The sequence below is a fragment of the Drosophila virilis genome, chromosome 4 (assembly GCF_030788295.1).
Source record: "Drosophila virilis strain 15010-1051.87 chromosome 4, Dvir_AGI_RSII-ME, whole genome shotgun sequence".
Lineage (NCBI taxonomy): Eukaryota > Metazoa > Arthropoda > Insecta > Diptera > Drosophilidae > Drosophila > Drosophila virilis.
Window position 1 is genome coordinate 22955171 of NC_091546.1, and position 12701 is coordinate 22967871.

The following is a 12701-nucleotide window of genomic DNA, read 5'->3' on the forward strand; positions in this document are numbered from 1 at the left end:
ATAAGTGAGCTTTGTCCGCATTTAAAGAACAATTTTTGAGCTAATCGATCTTGGCACCATCAGAAATTTTTTTTTTTTTAACAATTATATGTACCATACATTGGAGATAGTCGTCATTTATACGCCCAATAAAAAGAAGATAACGCTATCAGTACTTTGCAGTGGGTTGACTAATCAAAGATAAAAAGGGCTGGACATTCTAGCGGAATATTGAAACCTCTACCCACTGAAATTGCTTAGGCTGATTTTACTCGAACAAACAACATTCAAAAAAGTAACTTGAAAGGCTTAACCCATCAAGAGTAATAGGTATCAAATACGAAAAATACTTAGTTATCTAATAATGGTAAATAAATAAAATATTATTCCCCGCCTCTATTATGACGGCAAAATATGTAGTTTAACTTTAAATTAATGTCTACATGCAAACTCTAGATTTTTTTTTTAGTTTTACAGATAAATATAAAGCCAGTAAACTTATTGAATTGACACCGAGTGCATGTATTTGAATATGGCAACTGCCTGGCCTTTAATAATTCGCACAATTTTGCATTCTTCGCAGGCTCATTTATGTTCTCCTCCTAAGGAGATAGGTCAAGTAGACTCCTCTTTACTCTGTTCCTCCTTTACCAAACAGTTTTTTGAAAATCACACAATGTTATTTAAAATGTTATGGGTTCGATTAATAAATAAATACATTGTGTAATTTCTACAACTTCTATACGGCAAATTTAACTAGGATCAGAGTAATAGCTGAAGCCATAATGGTATAGGTGCTTTTGCTAAAAGTGGCTGCAGGATTGCGATTGCATTTGTCCCAATCACAGGTGCTGCAGCCCCTGCTCCAGGTACTGCCCTGAGTTGCATTAACGTTCAGTTGACACACCGAAATTGCGGGATGATAGCAGCCCAGATATTCATGAGTCTTGCTTAGGTCTGTAAGTCAAATAAGTAGTAGAAGCAGCCCAAAAGACATCCTTGCAAATTATAACATACTTGCTTGATAGTAATAGGTGAGGTTCATGCACTTGAAGCTATTGCTCCCACTCACGGTGGGCACATTACTATGGATGGTGTTCAACCAGCGGCTGGTGGCGTCGGCTGTTGCATTACTGCAGACTTGGGTGCTGGGATTGCGACAGTCGTCAGGTGAGATGCAGTTGTAGCAGGTAAGGCTGTTTACTGAAGGGTTTTGTGTGATTAGTGAATTCCGTGATTCAAGCACAGATCATGTTTAACTCTCACCAAACTGTAGGCTTGCAAAGGCTGCTAGCACCAGACCAAAAATCAGCTTCGTCCACATTTTGTTTAACACTACTTGCAGCTAATCGAGGCACTGACCAACTAAACTGTTCGAGCCATTTTCTATCATACACTAACCCCCTACATCATTCTCGTCTACAAGACGATTTGAGCGCTATGCAACTTTGGTGTTCGGCCAATCAATTGCATCTAAATTGTTCAAAGTGTATGTTTATGACTTTTAATCGTACTACACCTTATCTTGTTAGTTATACAATCGACAATATCCCTTTGCAACGTATACTAACAGTTAAGGATCTAGGCGTTATTTTTGATTCTAAACTCTGTTTCAATCTTCATATAGATACCATAGTTAATGAGGCAAAAGGTGTACTTGGATTCATTAAACGATGGTCTAAAGAGTTTAACGATCCTTTTATAACAAAACTTCTGTACATCTCTCTTGTTCGCCCTATCCTTGAATACTGCTCTTGCATCTGGTCTCCACAGTATATCAACAGCCAGGATCGTATTGAATCTGTTCAGAAGCAATTTCTGCTTTTTGCCTTACGAGGTTTAAATTGGGACCCTAATCTTCGGTTGCCGTCCTACTCCAGCAGACTGCTTCTTCTCAACCTTCCGTCGTTAATCAACCGTAGGACAATTCTCGGTGTTGTCCTTCTACATAAGTTGATTATTGGCGACATTGATTCTCCTTTTCTGCTAGGGCGTCTTCAATTCTCTGTTCCGGCTAGACCAACCAGAAATTATCGCCCCTTATTACTATCTACGTGCACAACTGATTACGCTATGCACAATTCTTTTCGCGTGCTATGTAAAAATTATAATAGTTTGCATCACGTTTTCTCTACCGAACTGTCTCTACCCCTAATAAAATCGTTGCTTTCAGGATACCTTCGGGAAGTCGCTGACCATTCCCAGCTATGAGCAGGGGCATAGCTAGCCGGACAGGCTGAAAAATTTTCCCCCACCGTGTCGGTGATTTCCCAATACTTTTCTCTTTGTCCTATCCACTTAACACTCTTTATCTAACTTACATTGCTTTACTTTATTAACAATTTTCTTACTTTCTTTTTTCCTATTTATTGTATTTTCTTTATTAATTTAGCAAATTAAGATTATTTTTAATTTCACTTGAGATCACTTTTTTCCTACTTACAACCTTCTGCTTAGATGTAGGCTCTAATAGCGTCACTGACAAAATTAGCTGTGAAAAGGGGCACAGCTGGCCGGACTGGCAAATAAAACACCTCCATCGGTCGGTGATGCTATTTAGAAAATTGTATCCTTTAACTAGGCTTTTAGAATATACTTATATTGTACAACCTGTTGAATAATGAGGAAGACACTCGTTTTGTCGACCATTAATAAATAAATATAAATATAAATAAATATAAATAAATAAATAAATAATATTTTGTAGGTACTTTACCCACATATATGTAACACAATGGCACATTTAACAACATAATAAAGATTAGGTTTGTTATTTGGTTAATCGATAAGCCAAGGCATATAAAAAAGTGACACAACATCCCCGGCTATAAAATACTCTACATGGTTACTTTACTTTAACATAAGCGACTAATATGAGATATTTATAAACAGTCAATAAACAGTTGGGCACTTTCAAAGTTTTAAGTTACACAATATTATAAAAATGTAAATACAAATATTTACAATAATATTTTCAATATTTATTTAAGCACATTGATGTGTCTTGAATTGCAACGGTAAACATCCATTATATTATATGTGCTATATAATATAAAGTAATAGATATAGTTGTGGGCTGGTAAAACAAAACTAAAAAAATAAGCATGTCATAACAATCATAGGTTTGCTATATAACCGATAAGTTATTTTTAGCATCCATCGTCACATCGGCTAGCTAGCTCGTTTCGAATTATTTTGAAGTTCATATGAGGAGGCAAAAGAAAACTACATAGATTAAATCAAATATTTTGTAGCTTTCACAAATAACTGACCAATAGAAAACAAAGACAATATGCAAATAAATTTACTATCAAAGATACTATTGACGAAAAAATAAAAAAAATTTGCAATTGCAAACACGTCTTAATGTCTAAGCCCAACCCAACGCATTTGTCATAACAAATAAACAAAGAGAAAAGGAATAAAACAAAAATAGGAGCGGGGGACAATGTTTCAAAAATTGAAAAGCATATATCAGCATCCTGGCCATTGCCAGGACATAACTAAATACAAAAGAAAAAGGAGAGAGCCACAGAAACAGTTGCAGGATGCGAAAAACAACAAGAAGCATAAGCTTCTGTCAAGGATACGTAAGGGATATTAAATGACAGGACAAATGGCAAATGCCCCACTACATAGCCCATTCTCTCTTTCTGTCCCTCTCCCTGTCCCTGGTCATGCCCATTGCCCAGCCTCCAACTGCGACAAAGTGGCAGGTACTCGAAGGTAAACGAAAAGCGCAAATCCTGTGAACAATAACAGGAGACAAACAACAAATGGCTGCGGGTTAGATTTATAAAAATATGTTTGTGTGCATGTATATATATTTCATGTGTACGACAATAGGTAAACAACAAAATTACAATATGCTTTTTTAAAAATTAGAAAAACAACGTGCAACAGTCAAGGCAAGCCACTCGCCTGACAGGACAATAATATTGTGATGCCCACGATAAGCAACTCCGACTGGGTAAGGATTGGGAAGTGGGGGATTCAAGAAGGCAACCCAAAGATAAACATAAGCACAGACATGAGATGGGCGGAAAAAAGTCGCCGGGGCGCTTTTGCCTAGCTGACAGTTGAGTTACATTTTTGGGTAGGACGTATTGTGGCGTGGCAGATACACGTTGCAACAAACACGAGTGCTATGCGAGCCTTGTCGTTGTCTTGTACTGCGAAACTAGCTAGATGCCTTGTGCATTGCATTAATTTTCAGGTCACGTATCCTTTTTAATCCTGACAAGAATATTATTTCCATAAAAAATGGCACGCAGCTAGCGTAAGCTCGCGGCCTCCACGGGCGGCATCATCTACAAAATCGTTTCGAGCATCAAGCATACGACACGTATGCCACAGCCGATTCATAGACAAGCAGGAGCAGCAGAGCGACACATGTATTTAATTTTATTTCAAATATATCCCGCACACAAACATATATTCGAATTAAAGCATTAACAGGACGGCCTAGTGATAGCTTAAAGCTCAGCGAGTAACTTAAGGAAGCGACTGTCAACGCTGCGTATGCGTAATGTGCGACACTTGCGGCTTAAAGGATATTGTGTGTATTGTGTGGCAATACGGCAACAGTTACAACACATCCTTAGTTCTTGTTGTTAAATAAGCTGCAAATGGCTGCTGAGAGAATGGGCGAACACTGACTTTAATTTGTAGCAGCAGGCATATTTTGCAAGAGCTGCAAACTTCAACAGAAACTTAGACCCTAAAAGTAACACGAACGGTTGTGCCATTCAGCATTACATTAGTTATTAAGATTAAATTAATAATAGTACTTAACATACAGGATCGTATGAAATCGATGAAGCAGTTAAGCAATAAAATTGAAAGGAATTTATGAAAAATGATCAGTGCTTGAAATTACAGAGTTGGAGCTTCTTGCTCTTTATACAATTTGATAGCATTGATACATTTTCTTTAAGCTTCAATATTGAAAGAGACCGCAAAATTTAATATTAATATATGTTTTTGTCATTGTGTGCCTTTCACTATATCATTCTACAGTTATAGGGCTAGAAGATTTTAATATGGAAAAACAAGCAATCCAAAGATTCAAAAAATTTTGACCAACAACTTAAGTTGTTGTCAAACTGCGATCGATTCTTAATTGTTTCAGTATTGCTTTTGGACTCAACATGTAACGGAAGTGGACTTTTGACAGCCACTGTAGTACTTATGAGCAATGCACGTAAAGAATGTATATATTGATAAATAATATATATATAATCTTATCAAAACAAAGTCAATTTGTTTGTACTTAAAGCCAGCTATAAGAGACTTTTCCTTGTGTGACTGACTACCAGACAAATTAACTACAACGAATATCGAGTTGTGGCCGTACTTAAGCCGCTGCCTGCTGCTGTCTTAAGTTTTAGTGGCCTCTTGTATCCTCTTCGGCATTGTCAAGGATTGCTCTACATTCCGAACTAATACCAAAGGACATAGAAAATGTAAAATTTGTTTGTTTTCTGCATTGATGTTGAAAGTTTTTGCAGCTGTTGCAGACAATGCACGAGTCTTCGTCTTCGTCTTCGTCTACGTTTTTCGTCTCCACATCTAACCATGGCATACTGGCTGGCTTATTATTACAGTTTGTCGATTTGTTTGTATTGCAGTCGACATTGTTGTTCTGTCACAGCAACAGGGGCAACAACAATAAAGTTGTGCTTGCCTGTGTGCGCGTATGTGCGCGTATGTGTGTGTGTGTGTGTGTGTGTGCATACCCATCTGGCCGAGTGGCAGGAACCAATCGATTGTGATAAATTATTTGCAGCTATTGTGATTTGTAATGTTGGCAAATGTTTGACAAAAACCGGAAGCCCTATCAACAGCTACCCATTCGATAATGCCAAAGTTTGGCTTTCAAATTTGGAAGGAAAAAAAAAAATCGTATTAATGCTGTAGACTGCACTAACCACACTATTAGAAACTGAGCTTGATCAGCTATATAGGATGGCAAAATAAAGTATTAATACTAAGTAAAGTAAGTTAAGTTAAGAATGAATGCCAAAGTCGTTCTTACGATCGACACTTAATGCATGATATAGTAAAAAATACTACCCTAATACTGTTGCCAAATTGTAGAGGAACATTTTAGAATATAATAATTGTATATGCAATTTTGATAGCTATATCGAACGACAATTGATATTGATCACTGCTCTATATACTTTATAGGTAATCAAGATAATTCGGAAGACTGTTCGCATAGTTTTGTGCGTCAGGAAACTGTCTTGTGAGCGATTTTTATTATACCCTGTAACAGACAGAAATGTGCATACACAACATCTGTATAAACGTGTCGATTTCGGAAGCTACAAAAACTACAGAATTCAAATTTGAAATATACCATAGGCGAAATTATTAATTTTATCGATAAAGAATAATTTAAAAGCTAAAATTAGCCAAGTGTATATTAACACACTTCTTGCCGTTATTCAAAAAGCTCGGACTATGAACATCGAATCTATTCTAAAATACATTCGCCGAACTTTGCATGTGACTAAATGTTTCTTATGGCAGCTTGGAGCTGGGTTCAGGGTATTCATATGTTTCATTCATAGTAAACAAATTTCTTATCGCAGCTGATAACATATCGCCAGATATTTCTTATATTTTTTTTAGTATACGTTCGCAATACAAGCAGAAGGTATAAGCTGGCTTCGTCAGGCTAGAGTGGTATATGGCACATATGTTTATTAATCACATTGCATGAAAACTTTCATTATTCATGTTTTATTTAAAGGAAATCGTTTATCTTCATGGGCTATCAGAGAATTCAGGGATTCATCGTGATGTGAAGCCCCTCAATATGTTGCTGGACGGCACAAGAAAAACGTTGAAAATTTGCGATTTTGGGTTTGGGAGAAATGTTCAATCCCAAATGAGAAATCTGAAGGATTTGCACCCGAGGTTCATATATCTCATATTTTCGTGTATATATCTCATTCTCATTTTAATTCTCACATTGGGTTTTCAATGATAAGCGATACACTGAGCAATGTGATGTTTAAAGCATAGGCATTACAATCTGGGCAGATCTGGCCCGTGGGATACTATACTATGAACAACACGATCTTGAACTTGTTCAACTTTTAATTTTTGAGTGTCCCGAGCGTAAAAAAAACTCTGAAGCTGGGATAAGAACCCCGATAAGCGTCCCTCTATGCAGGATATTTTAAACATCTTGATATTAATTGAATAAATTCTGAAGTTAGTTTTAGTGAAGCAGATATTAATTAGAACTTCACTTCACTGAACTGGAATGTGGCCAAGTTACATTTAACCAGTGCGTGTTGTAAACACACGGCCCGCCCCATCTCAACTCATAACGAAATAAATTTGAAATGATTTCTTTCAGTCTAATTGATCAATGTACATAACAAATGAAGAGTACTTTCATTAGCCGAACTGAAATAATGGCACATCTGCTCGCATGCTGGACCATCCATTCATCATCTGCACTTCGAGACACTTCTGCGAACAAGTTTCAACTATCGTAATTGACCCGGAAATAGCTTAAAGCCAAATATTTGCACAGCATGTCAGTTGTGTGGATGGGAAAAGGAAGGACGTGGGCATCGAGACAGGCGCCATTGCCTGCTCTCAATAACTGCAAGGCATTGCCACAGACAGTCACGCCCACGGCCCCAGAAACACCAATACAAGTACACTTAATGATTGGCCCACAGCAAATAGAAGTGCAAAAGATGAAAACAAATATTTCCATAGCATATGCAAAGTGAACAGATACAGATACTGATACGAGTATTGGATGCGAATGTAGAAGCGAATAGGTTATCATAAGTTTCGAGTGTCAACTATCATAGTCCTATTTTTTCAGGCACCCATTCAATTTTGTTCTTTTTTCTCTTTTTTTTTTTTTTTTTTTCTACTCTACACTAATTGCAGATAAAACGGTCCCAATTGGCGCAAGGCTGCAGCGTCTCAGTTTCACTTCCATTTCCTATTACCAATTCAGTAGTCAGGAGCCAATTGATGGGGCGTGTCGTCAGAGTGTCTTGTGGCCATATTGTCAAAGCATTTAGCGATGCGGTTCGATATGAGCACAGAGCAAAGTGTTAAAGAGTGTATGTGTGTGTGTGTGTGTGTGTGTGTGTGTGTGGTTGTGCGTGTATGTCTGGACCGTGTCCTGTGACTTGGCTCATTGCAATTTTGCACGTGAACTTGTTAAGAGCAAAAACAACGTGGGCAAGACATGAAACTGCAAATTGAACGCTTATTGCCATGAAGAGCAAGTAAAGGTGTTTGAGTCGGGATTGCCCGACCTGCAGCCAGAGCTGTCGTAACAAATACACACAAGCGCTATAGTCAATTCGTGAAAAAAAGGTAATATATCGAACTTTTAGGGGCATGTGGACCTCCCACAAAACATTCTTAAAATCGATATTTATCGAAATTATAAAAATACCAAAATGATAATGCGCTTTTTATGTATAAAATATTTTTAATTTCAAGTCTTATATCCTGGCCTGATCAATAATTATTTAGGAAGTCAAAGATGTCTCCCTTTACCTACTACTTACACCTACACAAGCCCATTATACCCGTTTATACACCTTTTTAATCTATACAGGGTATATATATAAAAAAAAAACAACTAAAAAGGGAAACAAACATACGCAGTGTAAAACTAATGAATCGATATTCTGACTGACTTTGTCACATTTACAAAAAGAAAAGGATGTATTTGAACTCAAGTGAAAGATTGTCGCATAAATAAGAGGTGGCAAAATATGTAAAGTGTACTCAGGTAAAAATGAAAAATATATATATATATTTTCAACAATTTACAATGAACAAATTAATTGTCATTTTGTTCGATTAAGCCAAAAGCTTGACTACCTGAACTGAAATTTCTAAAACAAACAGGGAAACAGCAGATGAGGGGTAAACTTGTATACTTAGGTTTTCATAAAAAATCACATCTTTCGAACTAGTATTCCTATTGGAACATCATTTTCCCATAAGTCAAGTAAAAAGTTAAGATTGTAATTGATGGGCTCTCACAAAATATATTTGGAAAAAAATAAAAAATTGTGCACGATCGAGCTTTTAACTTTTTTTAACTGATTTCAAAAGCATCATTAGACCAAAAAATTAAAATATAAGATTTTTTAAATTTAGTTTTATCATACATACCGTCATACAATTTTAAAGGGAGATACCAAATAAATTGATCTCGAAGCAAAACATTTGCAACTCTGCCTTTTTTAATCGCCTACTGGCCGTTTACATGTACGAATCACTGAAAATAAAAGCAAAGCTTATATTAATGAGTATCTCTTAGAAAGGGGACACTAAATAGAAGGCAATTGAGACAGAAAAGGCGATAGAAGGGCAAAGATAGCAAAAACGCGATTGAATAAGATGAAGATAAATATGAGAAAAAGACAAATAACTTAATATAAATACATATTCTTTAGCCAAATATGAAAATATGCTAAAAGGACGTTAACTAGATTTTTTGAGTTGCGCGCCATTCATAGCAGCGAGCTTGTTGTTACCTTCCAGCAGTGCTGCCCATTTGCAGTGCTGCCCATTAGCTATTTCAATTTGAATTGTTCAACTTATCGACTTTGTCGCAATATTTTTCGTTGGGTCGAGCTAATTTAAACAATTTGAATTTGATTAGACTAATGAAATAAAGAGGCGAGCCACATCGTACTTATTTTAATCAAGAGCACATGCAGTTTAAAAAAAGTTGCTTTATTTGAACAAAATTAAACTCCACTAACTGAAACAATCCAATCTCTGACTGCTGCTACTCTGGAATAAACACCTGGATATTCGGGCTTCGCACAGCCAAATCCCCACGAAACGACGCCCCACAGTTTGCCATGGGCAGCCAGCGGACCACCCGAATCCCCTTGGCACGCATCCTTGCCGCCCTCCTGGAGACCCGCGCACAACATACGATCCGTAATATTACCAAAACTATCGTAGGCCAACGTGCACTGCGTCTGATTCACCTTGGGCACGGTAACGGCGCGCAGCACATCCGTCGATTCCTGCGCACTTTGGGTGTTGCCCCAGCCCGTAATGGTGACGGGCGTCCCATCCTCAATATCTTCATTCTGCTTGGGCAACTGCACAAACGCCTGCGTTATATTTGTGGCATTATACTGGGCCAGCTCCAACAGCGCAAAGTCATAGTCAATAATGCGGGGATCGTATTTGGGATGGCGATGAACGCGCTGTATGTCCGCCAGGACTCCGCCTCTATCCTTGCGCGTGGCGCCAATGCGCACCCGAAGGGATTGCACGTTGGCGTTCTCAACGCAGTGGGCAGCAGTCAGTGCCCAGCCATCAGCTATCAAGGAGCCGCCACACATGTGATAATTGCGCTGGAGCGATATTTGATATGGATAATCCTCAATGGTCACCTCAATGCCACCCACAATGCGTCCATCCAGTCGCAGGCGCAGTTGTGACGCCGCCGGCGGCGGCACAGCCAAGCAGCCGATGCAGGCAAACAGTAGCGGTAGGAGCAGCGTCTTCCGGTTATGCGACATCTTCAGTTCCGATTGGGTTAATGGTACGCTAACTCAACTGACGCCGAGCTTATATACGAAGCCAATGGGTTATCAATCGTTTGTTTGTCAGGGTCAATCACACGCGTGTGTATATAGCGAAGGTATCCACTTGGCCTAGTTAATCCGTCGCCGATACTCGTAAAATTTATTGCCCACAGACGATGTCGTCGTCATCGACAATGTTATCTAAGAGTCAATTATTTAACTAATTTTTTTTAAGCGAACAATTCAGGGTGTTCTTTATATATATATATGAGCTATCATCAGTATTAAGAGATTCGAAAAAGTGTCCTTAAAAAACAAAGCGGATAGAAAGCTTCACGTCTCAAAATAAGCAAGAGCCCATGTATTCAATTTTTAATAAATTTGCCCAATGATAAATCTAGATAACTTTTTGTTCCTTGTAGACTTTTTGATTTTAAGACAATTGTTCCAATAGGAGCTATACGATTTAGTGATTCGAATCAGACAAAATAATTGTTTGCCACAGAAAAACGGACCTGATTTGGGTTTCTTGAAGATTCAGAGAAATAATGTTGTTTTTGTTCAAGAATATATATACTAAGTGGCCCCATTTCCTTGTTAAAGTTATCTTTCGAATAAGAACGCATTGACATCTGCTTGATCTGCTTATCCAGATAAATAGTGCCTTGTGTCTTTGTAATAACACGTAGTGCAAGGCTCCAATAAATAGATCCTTCATAGTTGCCCTTAATGACTTTGTGGAACTTGAACTTGAACTTGATCAATATCTGATTTGCGGATACAAAAATGTAAGTACCATTGCATTTGGTAGCGAGAAGAGATGCATGTATTAAGCCTTCTCCGAAATATGTAAATTACGAATTTTATTGTATGCATTCATGAAGCCACTATTCAAATATGTTTCTAATGCACTTCACCCATTACGAATGGCTTCAAAGGTTTTGTATATACATATATGTCCATGTTCAGCCGTCTGTTTGTCTGAGCTCGTGAACAATAGAAGCCAGAGATTATCTTATTTAATGAGCAGAGTAAATTTACCTGCTTCTTTTCAGAGATTGCACCAAAAAAAAAAAAAAAATGTTTCACGAAAAGCTGCAAGCTTTGATCTCCCTAGCTTTCATAATGTCCTATATGTTCAAAAAAGAATGTGTTTGGGACGCAGAAAACGATCGGTCGTAAATTGGATGTTTTTGCAAAGAACTTTTTTGTCTTTAAAAAGCTTCAGTTCAGCAAATACGAGCTTCAGTATTACTCCAACCCAGCTATATCACTTAAATATCAAATGCTTGATATGGGATCTCAGTATCAGTGCAATAATATTTGAACTTCGGCATGCCGAATCAATCCAAAATCTAAACGATAAATTTGCACATCGAATACACATCGATGGACTAGAAGAGGAATCTGGTAATTCTGTTCTGTACAAGACCTGATCTGTTGTGATAGTTAATAGTTTGCATTTGCTTACAGTTTAAGCCAAGTCAGGAATTTATTGTTGGACGGCATATCGGTCACTCGATCCAACTGCAAACCATTCACAGCCGCCAACTGTTTCAGATCCCTGATATCCCTGATGCCCCACGATGCGTTGCGACGCCTTAAGTCTGCATCAAAGTCTACATTGCTTTGGGGCGTCAACTGGCCATCCTGCGCATAGGGTCCATAGGTGAACAGTTTGCCGCCAGTCTTAAGCAGCTGGCCGGCAGCACGAAACAGACCCTCGGAGCATGCCCATGGGCTAATGTGCATCATGTTGCAGTTCAGCATGTAATCGTAGCTGGCAGGCTTCACCTGCTTCACAGTGTCCGCTTCCCATTGATGCAGCTCCTGCGAAATGTCAACAAAGAGTGGCGGGCAAATGTTACCCGTGACACAGTCCTCGGCATAAGCGTTAATTGAGTCGAAATCGTGGCGTGAATATTCCGTAGTTTGAAAACTTATATTCGGTAGCAAAGGCGCCAAAAAGCCAGCGTGCTGACCCGAACCAGAGGCAATCTCAAGCAGCCGCAAGTTGGGTGTTTTCTTATCCACCTGCAGGATCAGGGCCTCCGATATCGGCTGCGAATTGCGATCTGCCGATGGATGTGTACGTTTTCTAGCGCTGCAAAGCGTGGACGCGTGCAATAAACGTTTAAAAGGTCGTGTGAAACTGTGTTGAGTGAT

At 38.4% G+C, this 12701-nt stretch overlaps 3 protein-coding genes across 8 annotated transcripts in view; all 3 read right to left on the minus strand.

The window, feature by feature from the left end:
• LOC6627418 (UPF0585 protein CG18661) overlaps positions 1-12701 on the minus strand; it is a 67345-nt gene that overhangs the window by 14101 nt on the left and 40543 nt on the right. For 2 of the 6 annotated variants that reach the window (XR_001450113.3, XR_001450114.3), the window contains exons 2-3: positions 12007-12687; positions 9157-9262 (exon numbers count right to left, since the gene is read on the minus strand). Coding sequence is in view for 2 of the 6 variants with exons in the window: in XM_002051055.4 (XP_002051091.2) it covers positions 10733-10736; positions 12007-12687 (685 nt within the window). In the remaining 4 variants the exon portion in view is untranslated. The other 4 variants (XR_001450112.3, XM_002051055.4, XR_011416777.1 and 1 more) reach the window with 4 other exon arrangements.
• On the minus strand, positions 478-1384 carry LOC6627627 (uncharacterized). Its single transcript, XM_002051057.4, has 3 exons — positions 1246-1384; positions 997-1182; positions 478-936 (listed from the first exon to the last, which is right to left on the minus strand). Exons 1-3 carry the CDS (start codon positions 1301-1303, stop codon positions 719-721), a joined length of 462 nt encoding a protein of 153 aa, XP_002051093.1. The 5' UTR covers positions 1304-1384; the 3' UTR covers positions 478-718.
• Try29F (Trypsin 29F) lies at positions 9703-10529 on the minus strand. Its single transcript, XM_002051056.4, has one exon. The coding sequence runs from the start codon at positions 10527-10529 to the stop codon at positions 9738-9740; it is 792 nt and encodes a 263-aa protein (XP_002051092.1). The 3' UTR covers positions 9703-9737.

What these genes read in the sequence shown, in the direction of transcription:
- Try29F (XM_002051056.4), bottom strand. Translation starts at nt 10,529, where the DNA reads ATGTCGCATAACCGGAAGACGCTGCTCCTACCGCTACTGTTTGCCTGC.
- LOC6627627 (XM_002051057.4), bottom strand. Translation starts at nt 1,303, where the DNA reads ATGTGGACGAAGCTGATTTTTGGTCTGGTGCTAGCAGCCTTTGCAAGC. An exon ending in CTTTGCAAGCCTACAGTTTG is followed by an intron (nt 1,183 to 1,245) that starts GTGAGAGTTAAA and finishes AAAACCCTTCAG; the next exon opens with TAAACAGCCTTACCTGCTAC. An exon ending in CACCTATTACTATCAAGCAA is followed by an intron (nt 937 to 996) that starts GTATGTTATAAT and finishes TTTGACTTACAG; the next exon opens with ACCTAAGCAAGACTCATGAA.